The sequence below is a fragment of the Erinaceus europaeus genome, chromosome 4 (genome assembly GCF_950295315.1).
Source record: "Erinaceus europaeus chromosome 4, mEriEur2.1, whole genome shotgun sequence".
Classification (NCBI taxonomy): Eukaryota; Metazoa; Chordata; class Mammalia; order Eulipotyphla; family Erinaceidae; genus Erinaceus; species Erinaceus europaeus.
This window is the reverse complement of record NC_080165.1, coordinates 112,220,410-112,243,522: the sequence shown is the minus strand read 5'-3', so window position 1 is coordinate 112,243,522 and position 23,113 is coordinate 112,220,410. Positions and strand designations below refer to the sequence as shown.

Here is a 23,113-nt window from a genome sequence, read left to right as displayed (position 1 = left end):
GCAAGGATCTCGTTTTAGTCCTCATCTCCCCACCTGCAGGAGATATCTTCACAAGTGGTGAAGCAGGTCTGAAGGTATCTATTTTCCCCTCCCCTCTCAATTTCTCTCTGTCCTATCCAAAAAAAAAAAGAAAAGAAAAAAGAAAAAGAAAAAATGGGGGCCCAGGTGGTGGCGCACCTGGTTGAGGGACATGTTACAGTGTGATAGGACTGGAAAGGTTCAAGCCCCTGACCCCCACCTGCAGGGAGAAAGTTTTGCGAGTGGTGAAGCAGGGCTGCAGGTATCTCTCTCTCTCCTCCTTCCCTCTCAATTTCTTGTGGTTTTTATCCAATAAATAAAGATAATTAAAAAGTTTTTTAAAATGAAAAAAAAAAAAAGGCAACAGGAGCAGTGAATTCGTAGTGCAGCCCTAGTGATTACCCTGGAGGAAAAAAAAATTTTTCCTGTGGAAGGTATGCTTTTTACTTTTCAGTCAATTAAAAAAACTGCAAGTATATTTTTATCCCCTATTTTAAAAATTAATTTAATATGGGTTTTAATATTGTAAAATTTTAGGAGTAAGTTTCATATCTGTTGGGTTGTTGGAAAAGTCATGAAGTTTCTGATAGACCATATGTGTGTATGTGTGTATACAACTCACCACTCCTATCACCAGAGTTTCTGTGCCAGTACACCAAAGAGAACCTTCTACTCATTTCCCCCTCAGAGTCAAGTTTAGATGGCAGATCAACTGCATCAGAAATCTCGTCATAGGGGATGGGCAGTGGCATACCTGGTTGAGCACACAGGACCTGGGTTCAAACCTTAGGTCTGCAACTGTAGCAGAGAAGCAGTGCTTCAGTTGTCTCTCTTTCTCTTTTCCTCTCTACCTCCCTCTCCTCCCTCACTTTCTCTCTGTCTTATCAAGTAAAAAGAAAGGGGAAATGGATAAAATGGCTATTGAAAACAGTGGACTCATTGTGAAAGCACCAAGGCCCATCTATATACCTGGTGGCAATTAAAAAAAAAAAAGAGAAATCTTATTACAATAAAAGTTTTTGTGTACGTGAAAACACTGCTTTTTTTTTTTTAAAAGCTAGATTCTTACATGTGATTTTTACCTCTCTGGTGAGCTATTTCTCCAGTTTTAAACATTTCTAGGACACTGTCCTTCAAAGATTTCCAAATTTCTCATCCTCTTTTCTTTTTTTTTTTTTTTTTTTTTTGAAGGACTGCTTATGGATGCCCAAATGCATTAGGTTTGGATGGTTTCTGCCTTACACTCCCAATGATAATGAGTATGGTGCTTGGAAGTACCATTACATTGCTTGTGTGTCCAACTTAGATTGGCTAACTCCACGGGAAGCAGCTGCCACTTATGGGACCCTGAATGAGCCCAAAACTGAAGATGAGGAGTTACAGGAAAGACAAAGAGAAAAGTGTCTAAGAAAAATAATTTGGGAGAAAATTGCCCTACAGAAGAGTGAGTATATATGTATTTATGCTATATAACTTCATATGTTAGCCATGCATTATAGAAACAATTTATTTTTTTCTTTCTTGGAGGATTAATGGTTTAGAGTGAACAGTAAAATACAGTAGTTCATACATATGTAACTTTTCTCAGTTTTCCACATAACAACTCAACCCTCTTTAGGTCCTCCTCTAACAGTATGTTCCAGGACCTGAACACTCCCTCCCAACCCCAGAGTCTTTTACTTTGGTGCAATAAACCAACTCCAGTCCAGGTTTAGATTTGTGTATTCTCTTCTGTTCTTATTTTTCAACTTCTGTCTATGGGTGGGATCATACCATATTTAACCTTCTTTTTCTGGCTTATCTCACTTAACATGATTTCTTCAAACTCCATCCAACATCCAAGATGAGGGAAAGAAAGTGAATTCACCCCTCACACCTATGGACATCTAATCTTTGATAAGGGGGCCCAAAGTATTAAATGGAAGAAGGAGGTTCTCTTCAATAAATGGTGCTGGCTCCCCACCTGCAGGGGAGTCACTTCATGAGCTGTGAAGCCTGCAGGTTTCTTTCTCTCCCCCTCTCTGTCTTTCCCTCCTCTCTCAATTTCTCTCTGTTCTATCCAACAACAGTGGCAGCAACAGCAACAATAATAGTAACAACAACGATAAACAACAATAGCAACAAAAGGGAAAAAATGGCTTCCAGGAGCAGTAGATTCGTAGTGCAGACATCGAGCCTAGCAATAACTCTGGAGGCAAAATAAAATAAAATAAAATAAAATAAAATAAAATGTTGAAAAATAAGGAAACACAAAGCAGAACTTGGATTGGGTTTGGTTATTGTAACAAAGTAAAACTCTGGGGTGGGAGTGGGGAGAGTTCAGGTCCTGGAACATGATGGCAGAGGAGGACCTAGGGGAGGTTTAATTGTTATGTGGAAAACTGAGAAATGTTGCACATGTACAAACTATTGTATCTTGGTGTTGACTGTAAACTATTAATGTCCCCAATAAAGAAAAAAAAATGTATAATAGCCAAAACCTGGAAGCAATCCAGGTGTCCAACAACAAATGATTGGCTGAGTAAGTTGTGGTATCTATACACAATGGAATACTATTCAGCTATCAAAAATTGGTGAATTCACTTTCTTTTTTTTTTCTTTTTTTAGTTAAAAGTTTGAGATAATCAATTTTTCTCCTCTCATATTAATTAAATAGTGACTTACATGACTACGAATTGATAGGAGTGTACATAAACACCATTCCCACCACCAAAAGACTGTGTCCCATCCCCTCCCCCCCCACCCCCCACCCCATGAAGTTGAACATTCACCCTCACTTTCCACCCAGTTTTTTTTCTTTGGTGCCCTACTCCAAATTCAGTCAACTCCTGCTTTGAGTTTCCCTTTCTGTTATTCTTTCTCAACTTCTGTTGATGAGTGGGATCATCCCATACTCATCTTTATCTTTCTGACTTAGCTCACTAAACATAATTCCTTCTAGCTCCGTCCAAGATGGGTCAGAGAAGGTGGATTCATTGTTCTTAACAGCTGCATAGTATCCCATTGTGTATATATACCACAGCTTTCTCAGCCACTCATCTGTTGTTGGGCACCTGAGTTGCTTCCAGGTTTTAGCTATTATGAATTGTGCTGCTATGAACATAGGTGTGCACATATCTTTTTGGTTAGGTGTTAGGGAGTCCTTGGGGTATATCCCCAGGAGAGGAATTACTGGGTCATATGGAAAGTCCATGTCTAGCCTTGTGAGAGTTCTCTAGATTGCTTTCCACAGAGATTGGACCAATTTACATTCCCACCAGCAGTGCAGAAGGGTTCCTCTGTCCCCACAGCCTCTCTAGCATTTGTTGCTGCTGTCCTTTTTGATGTATGCCATTCTCACAGGGCTGAAGTGGTATCTCAATGTTGTCTTTATTTGCATTTCTCTGACAATCAGTGACCTGGAGCAGTTTTTCATATGTTTGTTAGCCTTTTGGATCTCCTCTGAGGTGAATGTTTGTTCATATCCTCTGCCCATTTATGGATGGGGTCATTTGATTTTTGGTTTGCTGAGCTCTTTGTATATTTTGGTGACTAGTCTCTTGTCTGATGTATGGCATATGAAGATCTTCTCCCATTCTGTGAGGGGTCTCTTTGTTTGTGTGATAGTTATGCCGGTCCTTGCGTTTTGCGCCATGTGTGCTTAACTTAACACTGCTACCTCCCAGCCCCCTTCAACTTCTTTTTAAAATTATTATTAGTGATTTAACAATGGTTAACAAAATTGTGACATAAGAGGGGTATAATTACAATTCCCACCACCAGAGTGCCATATTCCTCCTCCAGTGGAAGATTCCCTATTCTTGTTTCTCTGGAAGTGTGGACCAAAGATCTCTATGGGATGTAGAAGGTGGGAGGTCTGCTTCTGTAATTGTTTCTTCACTGGACATGGACATTGATAGATTGATCCATACCCCCAGCCTGTTTCTATCTTTTTCTGGTTGGGTAGGGCTCTGGAGAGGTGGGGTTCCAGGACACATTGTTGAGGTTGTCAGCCCAGGGAAGGTGGCATTGTAGTATTTTTCTCTTTCTCCTCCTCCTCCTCCTCCTTCTCCTCCTCCTTCTTCTTTTTCTCCTCCTCCTTTGTGGTATCTCCTCCTTCTCCTCCTCCTTTTCCCTCTCCTCCTCTTCCTTCTTCTTCTTCTTCTTTTTATTTATTTATTGGGGGGTTAATGTTTTACAGTCAACCGTAAATACAGTTGTTTGTATATGCATGACATTTCCCAGTTTTCCACATAACAATACCACCCCCACTAGGTCCTCTGCCATTAGGTTCCAGGATCTGAGCCCCCCCTGAGTCTTTTACTCTTGTGCAATACACCAACTCCACTCCAAGTTCTGCTTAGTGTTTTCTCTTCTGATCTAATTTTTCAACTTCTGTCTATTAGTGAGATCATCCCATATTCATCCTTCTGTTTCTGACTTATCTCAGTTAATATGATTTCTTCAAGCTCCATCCAAGATGAGAAGAAGAAAGTAAAATCACTATTTTTAATAGCTGAGTAATGTCCCGTCATGTATATATACCACAACTTACTCAGCCTCTCACTGTTGTTGGGCACCTGGGTTGCTTCTTGGTTGGACCAATTTACATTCCCACCAGCAGTGCAGGAGGGTTCTTTGTCCCTACAACCTCTCCAGCATTTGTTGATGCTACATTTTCTAATATATGACATTCTCACAGGAGTGAAGTGGTATCTCATTGTTATCTTTATTTGCCTTTCTCTAAGAGTCAGTGACTTAGAGCATTTTTTCATGTGTCTGTTGGCTTTTTTGGATCTCTTCTTTGGTGAATATTCTGTTCATATCTTCTCTCCATTTTTGGATGGTGCTATTTGTTTCCTTATTGCTGAGTTTGGCAAGCTCTTTATATATTTTGATTACTAGCCTCTTGTCTGATGTATGGTATGTAAAGATCTTCTCCCATTCTGTGAGGGGTCTCTTTGGTTAGTGGTTTCTTTTGCTGTGCAGAGCTTTGTATTTGGTGTAGTCCACTGGTTTATTTTTATTTTAGTCTTCTTTTTACTGGGTTCATATAATTGAAGATGCTTATACAATTTATATGAAAAAGTATTCTGTCAATATTTTTCTGCTAAATATTTTATAGTTTCTGGTCTAACATCCAAGTCCTTGATTTGTTTTTGGTGAAATATGGTGGTTAAGTTTCATTCTTCTGCATGTTTCAACCCAATTTTTCTAACATTATTTTTTGAAGAGACTCTCTTTTCCCATTTAATAGTCTGGACACCTTTGTCAGAGATTAGATGTCCATAGGTGAAACAACTGAATTTGCATGCAAATTTCCATAATGAGAATAATGCGTTTTGCAACGTTATGTAGGACATTCTCCAAATTCAGGACAAATTCTTTTTTTGTGTGTTTGCCCATTTATTTCAAGCTAACTGGTAGGAAAAGAAAGATTTTAGGTGAAATATATATGTATTAGTATCTAAATTATTAGTATCTGCACTGCTGTCTAAGATCTACTGTAAGACTAGCAACAAAGAAGAAAGGAAAAGTATGAACACTGACAAAAGCATATAACACATTTGACAGAATTAGAGTTGATAAGGAAGAAAAATGAAAAAAGGTATGGAAGTAGGAAAAAGTGTATCAGAGTACTAAAAAGAACACATTTGAACTTAAAAAATAATTTTTTTTTGTCTCCAGGGTTATTGCTGGGGCTTGGCGCTTGCATTACAAATTCACTGCTCCGAGGGGAGTCAGGCGGTAGCGCAGCAGGTTAAGTGCAGGTGGCACCAAACGCAAGGACCGGTGAAAGGATCCCAGTTTGAGCCCCCGGCTCCCCACCTGCAGTGGAGTCACTTCACAGGCGGTGAAGCAGGTCTGCAGGTGTCTATCTTTCTCTCCTCTTCTCTGTCTTCCCCTCCTCTCTCCATTTCTCTCTGTCCTATCCAACAACAATGACATTGATAATAACTACAACGATAAAACAACAAGGGCAACAAAAGGGAATAAATAAATATTAAAAATTAAAAAAAAACAAATTCACTGCTCCTAGAGGAATTTTCTCTCCATTTTGTTGCCCTTGTTGTTATTGTTATTGCTGTTGCTGGATAGGACAGAGAGACATCAAGAGAGGAGAGGAAGACAGAGAGGGGGAGAGAAAGATACCTGCAGACCTGCTTCACTGTAAAATGTCAGAAAAAGATGTAAAACCTATAAATTGACTGGTTTCTTTTTTAAAAATTGATTTAATAATGGACGACAAATCCATAGGATAAGAGGGATACAATTCCACATAATTCCCACCACCAGAGTTCTGCATCCATCCTTTCCATTGGAAGCTTTCCTATTTTTTGTCCCTCTGGGAGCATGGACCCAGGATCATTATGGGTTGCAGAAGGTGGAAGATCTAACTTCTATAGTTGCTTCTCTGCTGGATGTGGGCACTGACAGGTTGATCCATAATCCCAGACTGTTTATGTTTTTCCTTAGTGGGGCAGAGCTCTGGAGAGGTGGGGTTCCAGGACACACTGGTGAGGTCATCTGTCCAGGGAAGTCAGGTTTCTACAAAACAAGAAATGTCTGTTCTCCGAGTTTTGTATCTTGACCAGAAATGACCAGTAACTTAGCTATAGTGCTGAAAGTATAAGAAATCCAGAGTTTGTAAAATAAATAAACAAATGAATAAATAAATGGCTGTAATTATTGGCATTTGGAATATTGCCATGGGACAGCTTTGTTTTGGATGCCTTTATCTGTATAGCCTTGGCCAGGAGAAGCATGAGGTAAACAGCTGAGACTGCTACTGTTTGTTTTTCAGAGCAATTATTCAAAGTTCGACCCCCTTGGGTGAGTGGAACAGGATGCTCTAGATTGTCAAAATCTGAATGCCAGTCACGTCTCTCCCAGACTGTGAGGGATCGAGTAGGATTACATGACGCTTTGGAAAAACAGTTTGTTCTGGCATCCTTAGAAGTTTTACCCAAGAGGTAAGCAAATCTCCATCTGCTTAAGGCTCAAGAACATCCTACAATACCAAGAATTCATTCTGAAATGCTTTGCTAACATTAAGGGGTCTTGTACAACTATATAGCTCATATCTTACAGGCTAGCAGTAGAAATAATTCTATAGAAATCTTTGGTAACAATGGTCTTTAATATGTTTTCTTTTAAAATATTTTATTAATTAATAACATATTTATTGGATAGAAGCACAGAGAAATTGAGAGGGGTAGGGAAAACAGAGGGAGAGAGAAAAGAACACTTTTTCACCAGTCATGAAGTTCCCCCCAATGGGTGGGGACAGGAGATTGAACCTGGTCCCTTGACCACTGTAATGTTTGTACTCTACCAGATATGCTACCACCCAGCCCCTTAACATGTTTTCATAAGAGGCATATATAACATTCCAAGTTGGTACCTCAAATATTCTTAATCTTGCAAAATGACAATATTGTGGGGTGGAGTATAATTTTTTTAAAGTAGGCAAAAAAATAGCATTTTCCCAGAATTAATTTGTAATGACTAAGTGTATCTATCTAAATAGTCATGTAACTATGTAAGGAGTTAGAAACATTGCTCTGAGAACCTTGATGCCCAGATGGTTAAGGAAATTAAAAGTCTCTTTGCTATTCCTTTTCAAATTGTCATTTTAAACCTCTAAGTAGGCTGCTGCATTTAAGTATACCTAAAAATTAAGTTACAAGACCTTCTTGACATCTCACAATTAGAAAAGTAGAGATCTGGAAGGCAGCTTTGGCCCCACATCTCAAGATGATTGTTGTTGTCTTTCAAAACCAAAAAGACAAGATAAAACCAGAAAGACTGAGGTACAGAGACCACCTGCCTTGTCAAGATAACTGATGCCCAGAGAGCATAGAAGTATTCAAAGCAAATTGAAAGAAAATGTAAACTCTGTCATTCTTCCTTTTCTTCTATAGAAGCAACATTTCTGGATACCACTCCTACCCTTTAATGTCAAAGAAAAATTGGTGTGAAGTTCATAAAAATGATAATAGTTCTTCATATGTATGCCAACTACGCTTCATTTTAATTTCATCTAGGATTCCTGCATATGAGGTACAGAGAAGGTGTTTGTTTTGTTTTATTTTGCCACCAGGAACTCAGTACCTAAATAACTATACTGCTTCTGGCTGTCCTTTCTTCCCCCCACACCTCCTTCTTTCCTTCCCTCCTTCCTTCCTTTTTTTTTAAGAGAGAGAGAGAGAGTTAGAAAGGGGAGGAGAAACAGTATTTTGTGAGGCCAGCCCTTTTCTTAAGCCCACTTCACCTTTTTTTGTTGTTGTTGTTGTTTTGGGCACTGTGTATATGAAATAATTACTCTTTTAAAAAAAAAGAAAGAAAGAAAGGTCTGATTTAAGTAGGAACTCAAAGACAATTTCAAAATAAAAAGTAATAAAGATAATCGCAAGTTTAAATTACTTTTAAAAAATAATCAAGACTCAAATTGTCTTGCATCTAGTAGGTATATAGGATCTTCCTTCTTCCTTCCTTCCTTCCTTTCTTTCTTTCTTTCTTTCTTTCTTTCTTTCTTTCTTTCTTTCCCTGGGATATTGCTGGGACTTGGTGGGTACATAATGTATCCACCACTCCCAACAGCTATTTTTTCCCTCTTTTTTTTTTTTTTTAAATAGAGACAGGGAGAAATTGAGAGGGAAGGGGGGGAGGGAGGGAGATAGAGAAGGTAAAAGAGAGACACCTTCTACTTGCTTTAATGTTTATGAAGCTTCCCCAGGTCCTTATACATGGTAACATGTTTTTCCTGATTTGATACTACTTTACTCCAATGTCTAGCCCTTACAGAATTTGTTATACTTAACTCAGAAAGAATAAGGTGATTTGTAATACACACACACACACACACACACACACACACATACACACACACACACACACATACTCAGCAAGTTGCAGATGCTACTATGATCCCATCATGACTTCCCTGAAGAGACAGACTCACTAATGTGTCCTGGAAATGCACTTCTCCAGAGCCCTACCCCACAAGGAAAAGATAAAAACAGGCTGGTGGTAAGGATCAACCTGCCAAAGCTTATGTCCAGCGGAGAAGCAATTACAGTAACTCGACTTCACACCTTTTTCTACACCCCCAAAATAATTTTGGTTCATACTCCCAGAGAAGGAAAGTTAGGGAAAAATAACCAGAGGGCCCTGAACCTCAGTTCAGAAGGACCTGGAACTTTTGTGACCAGGAACCATTGTTTTGCCCCATCATGTAGAGGGAAGAGAATCTGGAGAACACCTGACAAAGCTGGGTGCTGTTTCCTTTATCTGAGAGGGAAGAGGAAAAAAGGAAGGGCATTTCCAAGTTGTAATAGGTGTAGGTATGGCTTCAAAAGGAAATGAAGCCTGGACCTTAGAAGTAAATAAAAGGAAGACTGAGCAGTGACGCATCTGGTTGATCACACATGCTACAATGAACAAGGACCTGGGTTTGAGCCCAAGTCCCTACCTGCAGGAGAGAAGCTTCACAAGCAGTGAAGCAATGCTGCAGGTCTATCTCTCCCTCTCTATCCCCCTCTCAATTTCTCTCTGTACTATCAAATTCTCAATTTCTCTCCGTCCTATCAAATTAAATAAACGAAGTTAAAAAATATTTTTCCAAAAAAGAATTGACTAAGAATGAGCAGTAGCTTTCATGTGGGGTCAGCTGTCTGTGACCAAATGGCCCAGGTGCTTCTCTGTTCTTGCCTTTTTATTTTCCTAATTCAAAGTTTAAAATATCAGAGGTAAAACCTATGAAAAGTACTTAGATAGAGCTGGGCATGGGAAACCCTTTAAAAGTGGAATAAAAAACACTAATTTGAGTCTTATAAATAAATTTTAAAAGTCATGGGACATAATCGAGTTTTTTTACTTGGCAGTAAAAAAACAAACAAACAAACAAACAAAAACCTACAACGTCCTTTGGGACTAATTAGGTGAAACTGGTAGTGATTAGTGAATGATTAGTGAAGTAAGGAAGGAAGTAAAGGACAACTATGGCGTGATTTCACTCATAAGTGGAATATAGAGAAATGAAATACATAAACTTGAAAAAAGAAAAAAAATACATTAAGTCAATGCATATCTATGATCTTGGGAGAACTATGGTGGTTACCTTTGGAGGGGGTGAGGGCACAGATCTTTGGTGGTAGAAACAGTATGAAATTATAACCCTATTATCTTATAATCTTGTAAATCACTATTAAAACAGTAATAAAAATATATATGAAATGTGAATTATTTTAAAACATCTTTGAAATTACCAAAGAATTTAGTAATACCATATAACTATCATCTTTCAAAAGAAGATTGTGAGAAACCCTATTTTATTATCTATTTAATAAGGGTGTCATTAATATTTTAAAAATGAATTAAGATACAGTTTCATTGGAGGGGAGGAGATATGGCACTCTGGTGGTGGGAATTGTATAGAACTATACCCTTCTTATCCCACAGTCTTGTTGATAATTATTAAATCACTAATAATAATGTTTAAAAATAAGAAAACACAAAGCAGAACTTGGACTGGGTTTGGTGAATTGCACCAAAGTAAGAGACTCTGAGGTGGAGGGGAGGGTTCAGGTCCTTGAACATGGTAGCAGAGTAGAACCTAGTAGGTGTTGGATTGTTATGTGAAAAGCTGAGAAATGTCATGTATGTACAATCTACTGTATTTCACTGTTGACTGTAAACTATTAATCCCCACAATAAAGAAAAAAAGGTATAATTTCATTACAGAAAAAACTTTTTTTTTTTTGCCTCTGGGATAGTAATCCTTATACAATTTCACAATTTCTGGTGAACTTCTTCCTCTCCCCCAATAGAGAGAGATAGAGTGAGATGAGAGAGAAATACAGCACTGTGTATCACAAGGTGTGATGCTTTCCCTGTGCATGGTGCTCCCATGTGGTATTGAGAACTTGAACCCGGGTCCTTAAGCATGGTAAAGTGTGACCTCTACTGGATGAGCTATCTCCTGACCCCCCTAAAATATTTTAATGTGAATGATAAGAAAATAGAAGTACAAAGAAGACAGAAGAAACATGTATTAAATGTGACTTTGTATATATATATTACATGTATATATAGGTGTACATATATATACATTAATACCCATATGTAAGGCATGACATTAAGAGCTTTATATTCATAAGCCTACTTAGAAAAATATTTATTTATTTATGATTACTACCTGGGTTATCAGTGGGACTAGCTACCTGCATGACTAATCCACCATTCTCTGTGGCCATTTTTTTCTTCCTATCTCCCTCTTTCTTTCTTATTTGAAACAGAGAGAAATTGAGGGGTGAGGGGGTGATGAAGAGGGAGAAAGAGAGACCCCTTGCAATACTGCTTCACTACTTTTGAAGCTTCCACCTTGCAGATGGGGACAAGGGGCTTGAACTTCGGTCTGTGTGTAAGGGAATCTGTGTGCTTTACTTGGAGCAACACTGCCTAATCCCATTATGCATTTTTAAAATAATTGGTTTCACTTTTTTTGAGATGATCTTGATTTATAAACCTATAAATGTTTTACAGGTACAATTTATCATCTCTTGTAACTGCATTATCAACTGACACCCCCACCAGAGCACCAGTATTCTTCCACCAAGGTCCTCTGGACAACCTTAACCCCTATAACACTCCCCCACACACACACACACACATACCCACACTCCCAATAACTCATTGTTGACCTGAGTTCATAGTATTTGTGGGACTTTGCTTATTATCTTTACTGTGTCCACTATAAGTGAGATCAACCTATATTTTCTTTTTGTGTGAGATCTTTAGTATTTATTGTTAGCCAAGTTTAGAGATAATGAATTCCTTCAGCTGTTGCTTGTCTAAAAAGCCCTTTCTTAAAAAAAAAAGCCCTTTCCTGTGTGAAACTCTCTCATATGTAATAAATGAAATAAGTCTTACAAAAAGAAAGTTTATTAGGCTATAGATATGCAAAAGTAGTTTTAATGTTTATATAAATGAGAAACATTTATCAATAAATATTAATCATCCAAATGTTCATAATTAAGAAAAAACTTTAAATGTATTTAAGAAGTATGTTGCACAAGTTGTATGACCTCAGCTTTATTATTTTTCTTAAAGTTGAATGAATTTTTCTTTATGTGTGTGTTCAAATATTAAAAGACTAGGAGAAAATAACCTTTTAATAGTATCTATCTCAGGATGATGTAGCTACAGGTCATTTGATTTTCATTCTGTACCCGATTAGAAAAGAAATAAGATAACTTAAAAATAAATCAGTGAAGGAAAACTATTTTCCTTTTCTTTATTTTTATTTATTTATTTTTATTTAAGAAAGGATTAATAAAACCATAGGGTAGGAGGGGTACAACTCCACACAATTCCCACCACCCAATCTCCATATCCCACCCCCTCCCCTGATAGCTTTCCCATTCTCCATCCCTCTGGGAGCATGGACCCAGGGTCATTGTGGGTTGCAGAAGGTAGAAGGTCTGGCTTCTGTAATTGCTTCCCCACTGAACATGGGCGTTGACTGGTCGGTCCATACTCCCAGTCTGCCTCTCTCTTTCCCTAGTAGGGTGTGTCTCTGGGGAAGCTGAGCTCCAGGACACATTGGTGGGGTCTTCAATCCAGGGAAGCCTGGCCAGCATCCTGATGGCATCTGGAACCTGGTGACTGAAAAGAGAGTTAACATACAAAGCCAAACAAATTGTTGAGCAATCATGGACCCAAAGGTTGGAATAGTGGAGAGGAAGTGTTAGGGAGGTACTCACGGCAAACTCTAGTGTACTTCTGCTTTCAGGTATATATTTTGCAGTAGTTTATAGATACGTGTGAAGATATGCTCTCTCTCACAGAAACTGGTGTTTATCTAGGTTTTGGGACTTTGTTAGAAAGTGAACCACCTGAGATGAAATTAGAGTATACTATGAAAGGAAAGGTCTCACCCGAGTAATGAAGCTGAAGGGTTGTCATTCCACACGTGAAGTCTCTGGACACAGTCTGAGGTGAAGCATGTTGAGGTGGCAATCATTTTGTTGGTTAGGTTGTGATCGGCGGATGCAATATTATTTGATATGGATTGGGAGAGACATAGGGAAAGTGGGCCCTATCCAAGGGTTCCAGGACTGGGGGAAGTAGGGGCTCTATAGTGGAGATGTGAGGTTCCTGCTGTCTTAGGGTTCAAAAAGACAATTGATAGTTAATGTTATCATCACATTATTTGGTAATTGGGTTAACTTTGGAAAGTCCTTTTGTTATGGTTTGATGTACAGTACCCAGTATCTTGTATATAGCTGTGCTATTGGATGCTTCTGATCTACTTGGTCTAGGCTTTTGAGAGAGTCCGCATATCAAATACACAGCCTATATATTAAAAAGATTCAGTTTGTGTTTTGAAAAACTTTGAGACATACAATTAATTTTACCCCTCTCAAATTAATTAACTAGTGATTTATATGTCTACATTTTACTAGGAGTGTACATAAACACCATTCCCACCACCAAAAGACTGTGACCCATCCCTCCCACCTCCCCCCCACTGGCCCAGGAAGCTGCATGTCTACCCCTCACCACAGGGTTTTTACTTTGGTGCCCTACTCCTTTTCTTATTTTAATACTTTTATTTATTGAATATAGAGACAGCCAGAAATCCAGTGGTTAGGGGAAGATAGGGACAGAGACAGACACAAACCTGCAACATTGCTTCAACACTCACAAAGCTTTCCCCCTGAAGGTGGGGATGGAAGCTTGAACCCAGATCTTTGTGCATTGTAATATGTGCACACAGCCAGGTGCATCACTATTCAGCCCCAAGAACTACTTTCTTCCATTCATAATATCTGGAAAAAAAGTCTCTATAACCTACAAAATATGCTGTATTTAATATACTTATTTTATTAACAAATATTCTGAAGAAATGGGCTATGGTTCTTTTTCTTTTTCTTAGGGGATTAAAGGCTTACAGACAACAGTAAAATACAGTAGTTTGTACATGTGTAATATTTCTCAGTTTTCCACATAACAGCTCAACCCCCACTAGGCCCACCTCTGCCATCGTGGTTCAGGATCTGAACTCTTCCCCTCACCCGAAAAGGGCTTTGGTTCTTAAGCCTTTGATCTCATTTTCTAGATGGTGGTGGACAGCGTTAATGCAGGTGTTATTTCTGTGGTGTATGAACATAGTGGCACAACTTTGGAGAGCTTGCTGTATCTCGTAGAAAAAGCTCTGGATGGGCAAAAGGCACAGAGTATAGGAATATTTAGTGATGGTGACAACAGAGAAATCAATTTACTCCAAGGTAAGACTGAGGATTGGAAATTTCAATTCACTTTGCATTGATGTCATGATTGTCCACATATGTGACATTCAGAATACTATTTAATTTTCAGTTTCCTAAGAAGATTAACATCTCACCTCAAATTAGTGAAACAGATGGAATTCTTCAATCATTTGACTGATTGGACAAGGCCCCCAGGATGGAGAGGGCAGTCTGCTTCAGACTGTTTGCTTATGCAAATATTAATATAATACCAAACCAATCTCACAGACATGACTTGGTATAATATATGACAAAATATTTGGGTACTTGTAGTTTAATCAACTTAACACACACAACCAACCACACTATTAAGTAACTCCCCTCCCCACATCCTCCTAGCCCCTACATTTTTTGTGTTTTTTCTTTCTTTCTTTCCCTTTCTACCTTTTTTCTCCCTTCCTTCCTTCCTTTCTCTTTCTTTCCTCCTTCCTTCCTTCCTTCCTTCCTTCCTTCCTTCCTTCCTTCCATCCTCCCTTCCTTCCTTCCTTCCTTCCTTCCTTCCTTCCTTCCTTCCTTCCTTCCTTCCTTCCTTTCTTTCGCCTCCAGGGTTATCAGTGGGGCTTGGTGCTGGCACTAGGAATCCACTGCTCCTGGAGGCCATTTTTTCCATTTTATTGGATAGGACAGAGAAAAAATTGAGATGAAAGGGGAAGATAGGGAAAGAGAAAGATAGATACCTGCCGACCTGCTTCCACACTGTGAAGTGGACCCCTACTTTTTTTTTCACTGAGTTTGAATACTTTGCTATCCCATGTAAGCAGAATCAGTATTTGACTTTTTGTGACTGACTTATTTCATGTAACATAATGTCCTCAATATCCATCTATTTTGTACTATCTGACAGGTTCTTCCTTTTTCAAGACTGAATAACATGAGGGAAATAGCATAATGGTTATGCAGAAGACTTGTATGCTGGAGGTTCTGAAGTCTCAGGTTAAATTAACCCACAGAACCATAAGCCACAAAAATATAGTGCTCTGAGGGAAAAAGTGAAAAACTGATTAACATTCCACATTGTTATGTACCGCATCTTATTCATTTGTTAGCTGACAAAGAATTAGACTGGACCTACATTTTGTGTAGGTTCAGTGAATCATGCTGTTATAAATATGGGTGTGCAGATCATACTTTTAATTTCTTTAGAGTTTGTGTGGGAAAATCTGCTAATAATCTTATGGGTTTTCCACTGTTTATGATTCTTTGGTTTTCTTATGCAGCCTTTAGAATCCTTTCTTTATTTTTATTTCTTTTCATTCTAATATGATGTGTATTATTGTCTTTAGGTCTGGATTTGTTCTGTGTGGGACTTTTCTGGGTTTCTTCAAACTTTATGTTGTTTAGAGTATGGAAGTTCTCTGCTATTATGTCTTGTAGAATACCTTCTTCCCCTCCCTCTATTTCTTCTTCTGGTAAGCTAATAATGCATATATTACTTCTTTTTTTAAAAAAAATTTTCCCTTTTGTTGCCCATGATTTTTATTGTTGTTGTAGTTATTATTGTTGTTGTTGTTGATGTTATTGTTGGATAGGAGAGAGGAGGGGAAGACAGAGAAGGGGAGAGAAAGATAGATACCTGCAAACCTGCTTCACTACTTGTGAAGGGACTCGCCTGCAGGTGGGGAGCCAGGGGCTCGAACTGGGGACTTGAACCGGGTTTCTTATACTGGTCCCTGCTCTTGCTGCCATGTGTGCTTAACCTGCTGCACTACCACCTGATCCCTGCATATATTACTTCTTTTGAGGTCATCCCATATGTCTCTGTTGCTATTATCAGTATCTTTTAGTCTCTTTTTCAATTCTCTTACTTCTTTCTTAGTTTTCTCTAATTCATCCTAAATCTTGCTAATTCTGTTTTCTGCCTTGGTTATTCTGTTCTCACTCCCCTCAGCTATTTCCTGTAGCTCAACTATTTTGTTACCCTCTTCAGGTACTGTATTAGCTTGTTCAGCTAATTGTGCTCTTAACTCAGCTATTTCAGCTTTCAGCTCTCTAATTACCTTCTGAAAGTGTTTTCTTTCAAAGTCTCATTTGTCAGTTCCCCATTTCTGATGACATTACCTTCAAAAGCTTTCCTTCTTCTGTGATTATTCCACCAATTAGTGTTTGGAATGTTGTCTTCATTCTTGTTTCTATCTGTTTTGTACTTTTTTTTGCCTCTCAGGTTATTGCCAGGGCTCAGTACCTGCACCATGAATCCACTGCTCCTGGAGGCCATTTTTTCCCTTTTTTTTACCCTGGTTGTTTTACCATTGTTGTGCTTATTATTATCGTTGTTATTGATGTCATTGTTGTTGGATAGGACAGAGAGAAATGGAGAGAGGAGGGGAAGACAGAGAGGGGGAGAGAAAGTTAGACACCTGCAGACCTGTTTCACCACCTGTGAAGTGGCTCCCCTGCAGGTGGGGAGCCGGGGGCTTGACCCGGGATACTTCCTCTGGTCCTTGCGCTTTGCACCATGTGCGCTTAACCCACTGCGCTACCGCCCGACCCCCCTATTTTATACTTTTTTCTGGGCTTTTTTCCTGGTTTATTTCTCTAATTTTTCTTTCTCTCTTTCTTTCTTTTTTTTTTTTTTTTTTACCATGATAATCATTTTGTTATGAAGTTTACACAAATTTCCTGGGTGTTGCTGTTTATATATGGTGTGAGGTAGTTTCTGGTCAGTTGGTTCTTGAAACTCTGAAGCTGGTTGCCTTTGGTGTGTTTCAGGAATAGGTGGAGCTGTTAGTCTAATGTTGATACAGCTGCTTTTGGAAGATGGGAGGTAGGGTTTCTTATGTTCAAACTGAAGAGAGAAGTGGATGATTGGAACAGCCAGACAGTACCTTTTTTATGCTGAGTATAGTTTCTATAGTCTTGAAGGGTCCTACCCTCACTACTTTTCAATCCAGTGACCACACTTGCCTGGGTTAACTTGTGTCTAATAAGGTATTTAAGAGTTCACAGTTGCAAATATTAACAGTTGTTTTTGTTTTATCTCAATCTCTGCGGTGAAGCACAGTGGCTGTTAAACCCTTATTATGTTGACAGTGATTTATCTTCCTTTTGGGCTCTGTGAGCTTCAGTCAATCAGAGGGCTTTTTAACTATAAGTAGAGTTTTTAGCTTAATCACTCACTCGTGACCAAGAGATAAAGCAGGTTGGAGGACAGATAGCACAATGGTTATGAAAAGAGACTCCTGTGCCCAAGGGTCCAAAGTCCCAGGCCCAATCTCTTGCTCCACTTGCCAGCCAGAGCTGAGCAGTGTTGCATGGCATAGTGAGTCCCCAAAGAAACCCCAATTATACTGTGTCCTCAAGTGATTCTTTGCCATTCTTTCCAGTCTATCAGAGAGCAATGTGAAAAGGCTCTTACTACACAGCCACACCTCTGGATCACTGGGAGGGTAGATTTTATCCTGAGTCACCCAGCCAGTTCTGTGCTCTTGGTGTCAATATAGGGTTTCCCTACTGCTGTTCCAGTCTTTAAGGAGCAAAAGCAATGGTGACTTTAGAGCACACTGTTGTAAATTAGTGAGTTTTAGGTGATTGTTTCCCCTATTTTAAACAGTCTTTTTGTTGGTAAAACTCAGACTCAGAAGTAACATGTCTCAGCTGTGAACTCCCAGAATGGCACTAGCCATTCTAAGTAAGGTTTTTAGTCCCAGGTATCTCTCCCTCAGCCCTTTTCTGCTCACAAGCCACATGTGTTTGTACTCACCTGTGGCTCAGTGAGTACTTTAATAGATCCCAGTCATAAATTGTTGAACCTACAGGTGATTTTTGTAACTTTTCCTAGTGATTGGGGAGAGAAAAGTGTAGCTGCTACTACTCCATAGCCACTATTTTTAATTTCTTTGATTATATATCCAGAAGTTAAATTCATGCACTGTATGATCATTGTATTATGAATGTTTTAGGAATCTCCCTACTATTTTCTGTAGTGACTATACTATTTTATAATCCTATCAACAGTGCATCACAGTTCCAGTTTCTTTGTAACCCAATTTTACTTTATGTATTAATTTATTTTTTGATAGTGGTAATCCTAATGAATGTGAAGTGCTATCCCTCATAACTTTGATTTTCATTTCTCTGGTGATTCATCATGTGAAGTATCTATACTTGGCCATTTTAATCTCTTCTTTATGAAGACAACTGTTCAAATTATTTTCCCCTTTCCATCAGAGCTTTGCTGGAGCGCTCCTACTTCTTCTCCTTCTCTTCCTCCTCCTCTTTCTTCTTTTAAATTTATTTATATAAATTTTTTATTGAGTGGGTTAATGCTTTAGAACATCAACACATACATACAATTCCATTATGTAATAAGCCCTCAAAATTTTCTTTCTATTATTTATCTATTAATTAACACAAGATAGAGAGAGAACCAGAGCATCACTCTGGCACATGGGATACTGGGGATCAAATTTGGGACTTTATGCTTCTGAGTTCAGTACTTTATTAACTGAATCACTTTTCAGGCCTGGAGATCTCTCCCCCCCTTTTTTCCAGCTAAAGTGTGAGAGATAGGTATATAGAGAGAGACTTAGAGACAAGGAGGACACAACAACATTGCTCTACCACTCATGAAACTTTCTTTCTGTATGCCATTCCCATGTAGCTGAGGAGTAGAGCCCAAGAACATGGTAAAGAGTGTGCTCTACTGAGTGACCTGTCTTCCAACTACTACTTGCATATTTTCTTACTGAGTTATTTGACTTTTGTTACTGAGATGTAGATGTTCTTCATATAGTCTACATATTAACCCCTTATCAGCTATATGATTTGCAAACATTCTCTGTCTTTATACTCTTTCATGCATAAGGTTGTTAATTTGATGACAGTGAAGCAATTCAAATTATTTATTTGGTCATCTCTAGGGCTTTGTACATGCACAAGTTTACTGCATTGGGTCAACTTGAAAAGGCAGAGACAGAGATAGGAGAGAGGGAGAGACATCAAAGCTTTCTCTGGCACCACAGTATTCTTGTGTGGTACCAGGGCTTGAACTTAGGTTATGTGCATAGCAAGGCAGATCCTCTAACAATTGAGCTACCTTTATTTACTCCAGTCATTTAAAGAAATTTTTCCAGTCTGTAGCTAGGCCTCTTGATGAGGAGGAGTGAACAGTTAAGATTCTTGTGCCTGGCCTTGTTTTTATTTCATTACTGGGGTTTAGGAATGCAGAGTTCTCAGAAACCTCTTAGAAGTGGGTACACACATGAAGATTAGCTGACTTGTTGCACAAAATTTCCAGGAAGCATTTCAGCGATACCTATCAGCTTTGGGAACCTTACTTCTGCTCTGAGTTACTTGTTTTTACTGACAATTATGGGAAATATTTCTATTGTGTAACCTTATGGCAAAGTTCGTTGTTTGATTGGCCTTCCACCTTACACTCTACTGTGAACCAGGTATCTCATACTGCTGGTTGTGGAGTGAAGAGACACAGTGCTCTAAACCTAAGTGTGCAGTGCCAAATAAACCTAGAACATGAAGGGGATTGTGGCCAAGTTGAAGCCCAATGGTACATTTTGTGGCTGTGATGCAATGCTGAGGCAGAAATCCCCTATAGATTTTAAACTTAAAATTTTTAAAATTTATTTACTGGATAGAGACAAAAATGTACAGGGAAGGAGAGATAAAGAAGGAGAGTCAGGGCTGAGCAAGTTGTGTTATATATACACAATGGAATACTACTCAGCTATAAAAATGGTGACTTTACCATTTTTAGCCAATTTTGGATGGACCTTCAAAAATTCATGTTAAGTGACATAAGTCAGAAAAAGAAAGATGAGTATGGGATGATCTCACTCTCAGGCAGAAGTTGAAAAACAAGATCAGAAAAGAAAACACAAGTAGAACCTGAACTGGAATTGGCATATTGCACCAAAGTAAAAGACTGGGGTGGGTGGGTGGGGAGAGTACAGATTAAAGAAGGATGACAGAGGACCTAGTGGGGGTTGCACTGTTATATGGAAAACTAGGAAATTTTATGCATGTTCAAACTATTGTATTTACTGTTGAATGTAAAACATTAATTCCCCAATAAAGAAATTTTTAAGAAAAGGAGAGTCAGATAGACACCTGTAGTACTACCTCAACACTCTTAAAGCTTCCTTCATACAGGTGGGGACCAGGGAATTAAACCTAGGTCCTTGAGCATGGTAACATGTGATCCATTGAGTGTGCCACCACCCCGCACCACACAACAGATTTTACAAACAGATATTGGTTATTTGAATTACGGTTTTAATTTTTACTAACTGCTGGGTTTCTGATCATGCTCTGCCTACTGATGCAGCATTTTGATTCTTTTCTTAGACTATAAAATTGGTATTAAAAATTTATTAAGACCTGAAGTGAGAGACTTCTGGGAGAAATTAGGAAGCTATGTGGCCACTGAGGAGGAAGGGGGTCATGTGGACCTCTTTGTACCACTTGGAGCATCAGGTTAGTCTTAGAAGATTATGTTCATGTCTGTTTTAGAATATTTTGTGGGTTTGTGAAATGCCCTCAAGTCAAATGATTTGGTGAGATTTTGCTTTATTTCTTTATTCTCTTTATACTTCATATTCTAAGATACTGTAGGGTAGATCAATAATATAAGAAAGTAAGCAGCCTTTGTTGAAACAGACTGACTCATGGCAAGAACTAGCCTTTAGCCTTTGCTTCTCTTTCTTCTGGGAAGTAGAGTGAAATTAGCCTTTACAATACAGAGGGAAATGTCTGACTATAATAGGAGTCATAATTGACCAATCTAAGAAAACATAGACTGTATTTTGAGCCCTGAATGAACTTGGGCCAAGGACTTAGAGCTGAATCCCTTTTGTGCACTTTAACTGTGTGACCTTAGTCACGATTATAAATCAACGCCTCTCTCCTCTCCCCTCCCCTCCCCTCCCCTCCCCTCCCCTCCCCTCCCCTCCCCTCCCCTCCCCTCCCCTCCTCTCCTCTCCTCTCCTCTCCTCTCCCCCCCTCCCCTCCCCTCCCCTCCTCCTCCACCTCCTCCTCCTCCTCCTCCTCCTCTTCTTCTTCTTCTTCTTCTCTCCCTCTCCCCCCCCCCTCTCTCTCTATCTCTCTTTCCTACCAGAGCTCAGCTCAGCTCTGGTTTATAGTGGTGCTCAAGACTGAATCTGAGACCTCAGAACTGCGTAGCTATTGTGCTATGTCTACAATCCTTCATTTTAAAGCTATTCTCTGTGTTTCATGGTTTTAAAACTATTATGTTGCAATGAAGTTCCTCCTTTTTGTCAGACTATTTTAGTAAATAGATGCACATTTTGTCTTTGAACTAAGTATTGTATTCCAAATTTGAAAATAAGCTCCATATCAGAGTCCATGTTCTCCTTTTCTGCCCTATTGTACTGTCTTCATAAATCAAGTGTGTGGACTTCAGCACTCCTGGGTGAATTGTAGTGTTCACAGATTAATTCATGTGGGATTTGACTTGAAGATAAGGCTGTTAGTGACTTTTCGTGGCCAGTTTAGTGCTTCTTAGTATTAACTGCTCCATGGAAAAAAATCTCAGTAAACTAATTAAAGTATTTTTTCACTATGCAGAAGCAGGACTAGAAGTTCTTTCTCAGCTGTCACAGCTAACTGGTACCTTGTTTACTGCCCCCACTGGGATTACAACTGGCTCTTACCAACACAGTAAGTATATATGAAGATTTGCCACCATGCCCAGTAACATTCACTCCAAGACCACCAAAAGACAAAATACAGCTAATAATATAGGTCTGGCCTTTGCCAGACTGGCCTCTGTCAGCCTGTCAGAGAAAGGGGATTGTTTACTGCAATGCTTACTTCAAACCATCACTGTTAAAATCAGCGCTGAAAACATCTTACCCTTAGGGATAAGTTTATATAAAGAAATTTCAAGTAGAGAGAAAAATTGAGAGCAAATGATGGAAGTGTGCCAGATAGACTCTTTAGTTACTCATCACTTTTCACATTCAAACTCTGTTGACATATACTAGTTGCCCAAATTCATAGTTTAATTTAGGATTTACTCCAGCATATATCTTTAAGATATTATCAAAAATATTAAAAAAGAAAACTCTATTTAAAAAGAAAAAAGAGGAAACCATTGGTTTCACTCAACCCCTCCCATAGAGGGGGGAATTAAACAGGGAGGTTACTTACTGAAATCACTTCTCAAATCTCAAAAATCCCAGTTTCCATGGAAAAATATCTTTTCTCTCTCTCTCTCTCTCTCTCTCTCTCTTTTTTTTTTTATAAAAAGGAAACATTGACCAAACCATAGGATAAGAGGGGTACAACTCCACACAATTCCCACCACTAGGACTCCGTATCGGATCCCCTCTTCTGATGGCTTTCCTATTCTTTAACCCTCTGGGAGTATGGACCCAAGGTCATTGTGGGACGCAGAAGGTGGAAGGTCTGGCTTCTATAATTGCTTCCCTGCTGAACATGAGCATTGACAGGTCGATCCATACTCCCAGACTGTCTCTTTCCCTAGTGGGGTGGGGCTTTGGGGAAATGGAGCTCCAGGACACACTGGTGGGGTTGTCTATCCAGGGAAGTCTGGTTGGCATCATGGTAGCATCTGGAACCTGGTGGCTGAAAAGAGAGTTAACATATAAAGCCAAACAAATTGTTGACCAATCATGGACTTAAAGGTTGGAATAGTGCAGATGAAGAGTTGGTGAGTCCTCCATTTTGTAGATAGCTAGTAGGCATATTTTAGTTATATTCCAAAGGGGCTGTGGCTATATAGTTTTTTTTTTCTTTTCCCTGACCATGAAATTTGATATGTAGGTGGACAGATACAAGTTATTGTCTGGGGAGATGATGTC

The 23,113-nt window shown here is 39.0% G+C and overlaps 1 protein-coding gene across 1 annotated transcript in view; it reads left to right on the top strand.

The window, feature by feature from the left end:
• The window catches only part of ECT2L (epithelial cell transforming 2 like), a 116,326-nt gene that overhangs the window by 54,484 nt on the left and 38,729 nt on the right, over positions 1-23,113 (top strand). The window contains exons 5-10 of the mRNA XM_060190376.1: positions 1,210-1,462; positions 6,803-6,971; positions 7,923-8,061; positions 14,123-14,291; positions 20,616-20,744; positions 21,855-21,947. Coding sequence (XP_060046359.1) covers positions 1,210-1,462; positions 6,803-6,971; positions 7,923-8,061; positions 14,123-14,291; positions 20,616-20,744; positions 21,855-21,947 — 952 coding nt within the window. The remainder of the gene's footprint in view (positions 1-1,209; positions 1,463-6,802; positions 6,972-7,922; positions 8,062-14,122; positions 14,292-20,615; positions 20,745-21,854; positions 21,948-23,113) is intronic.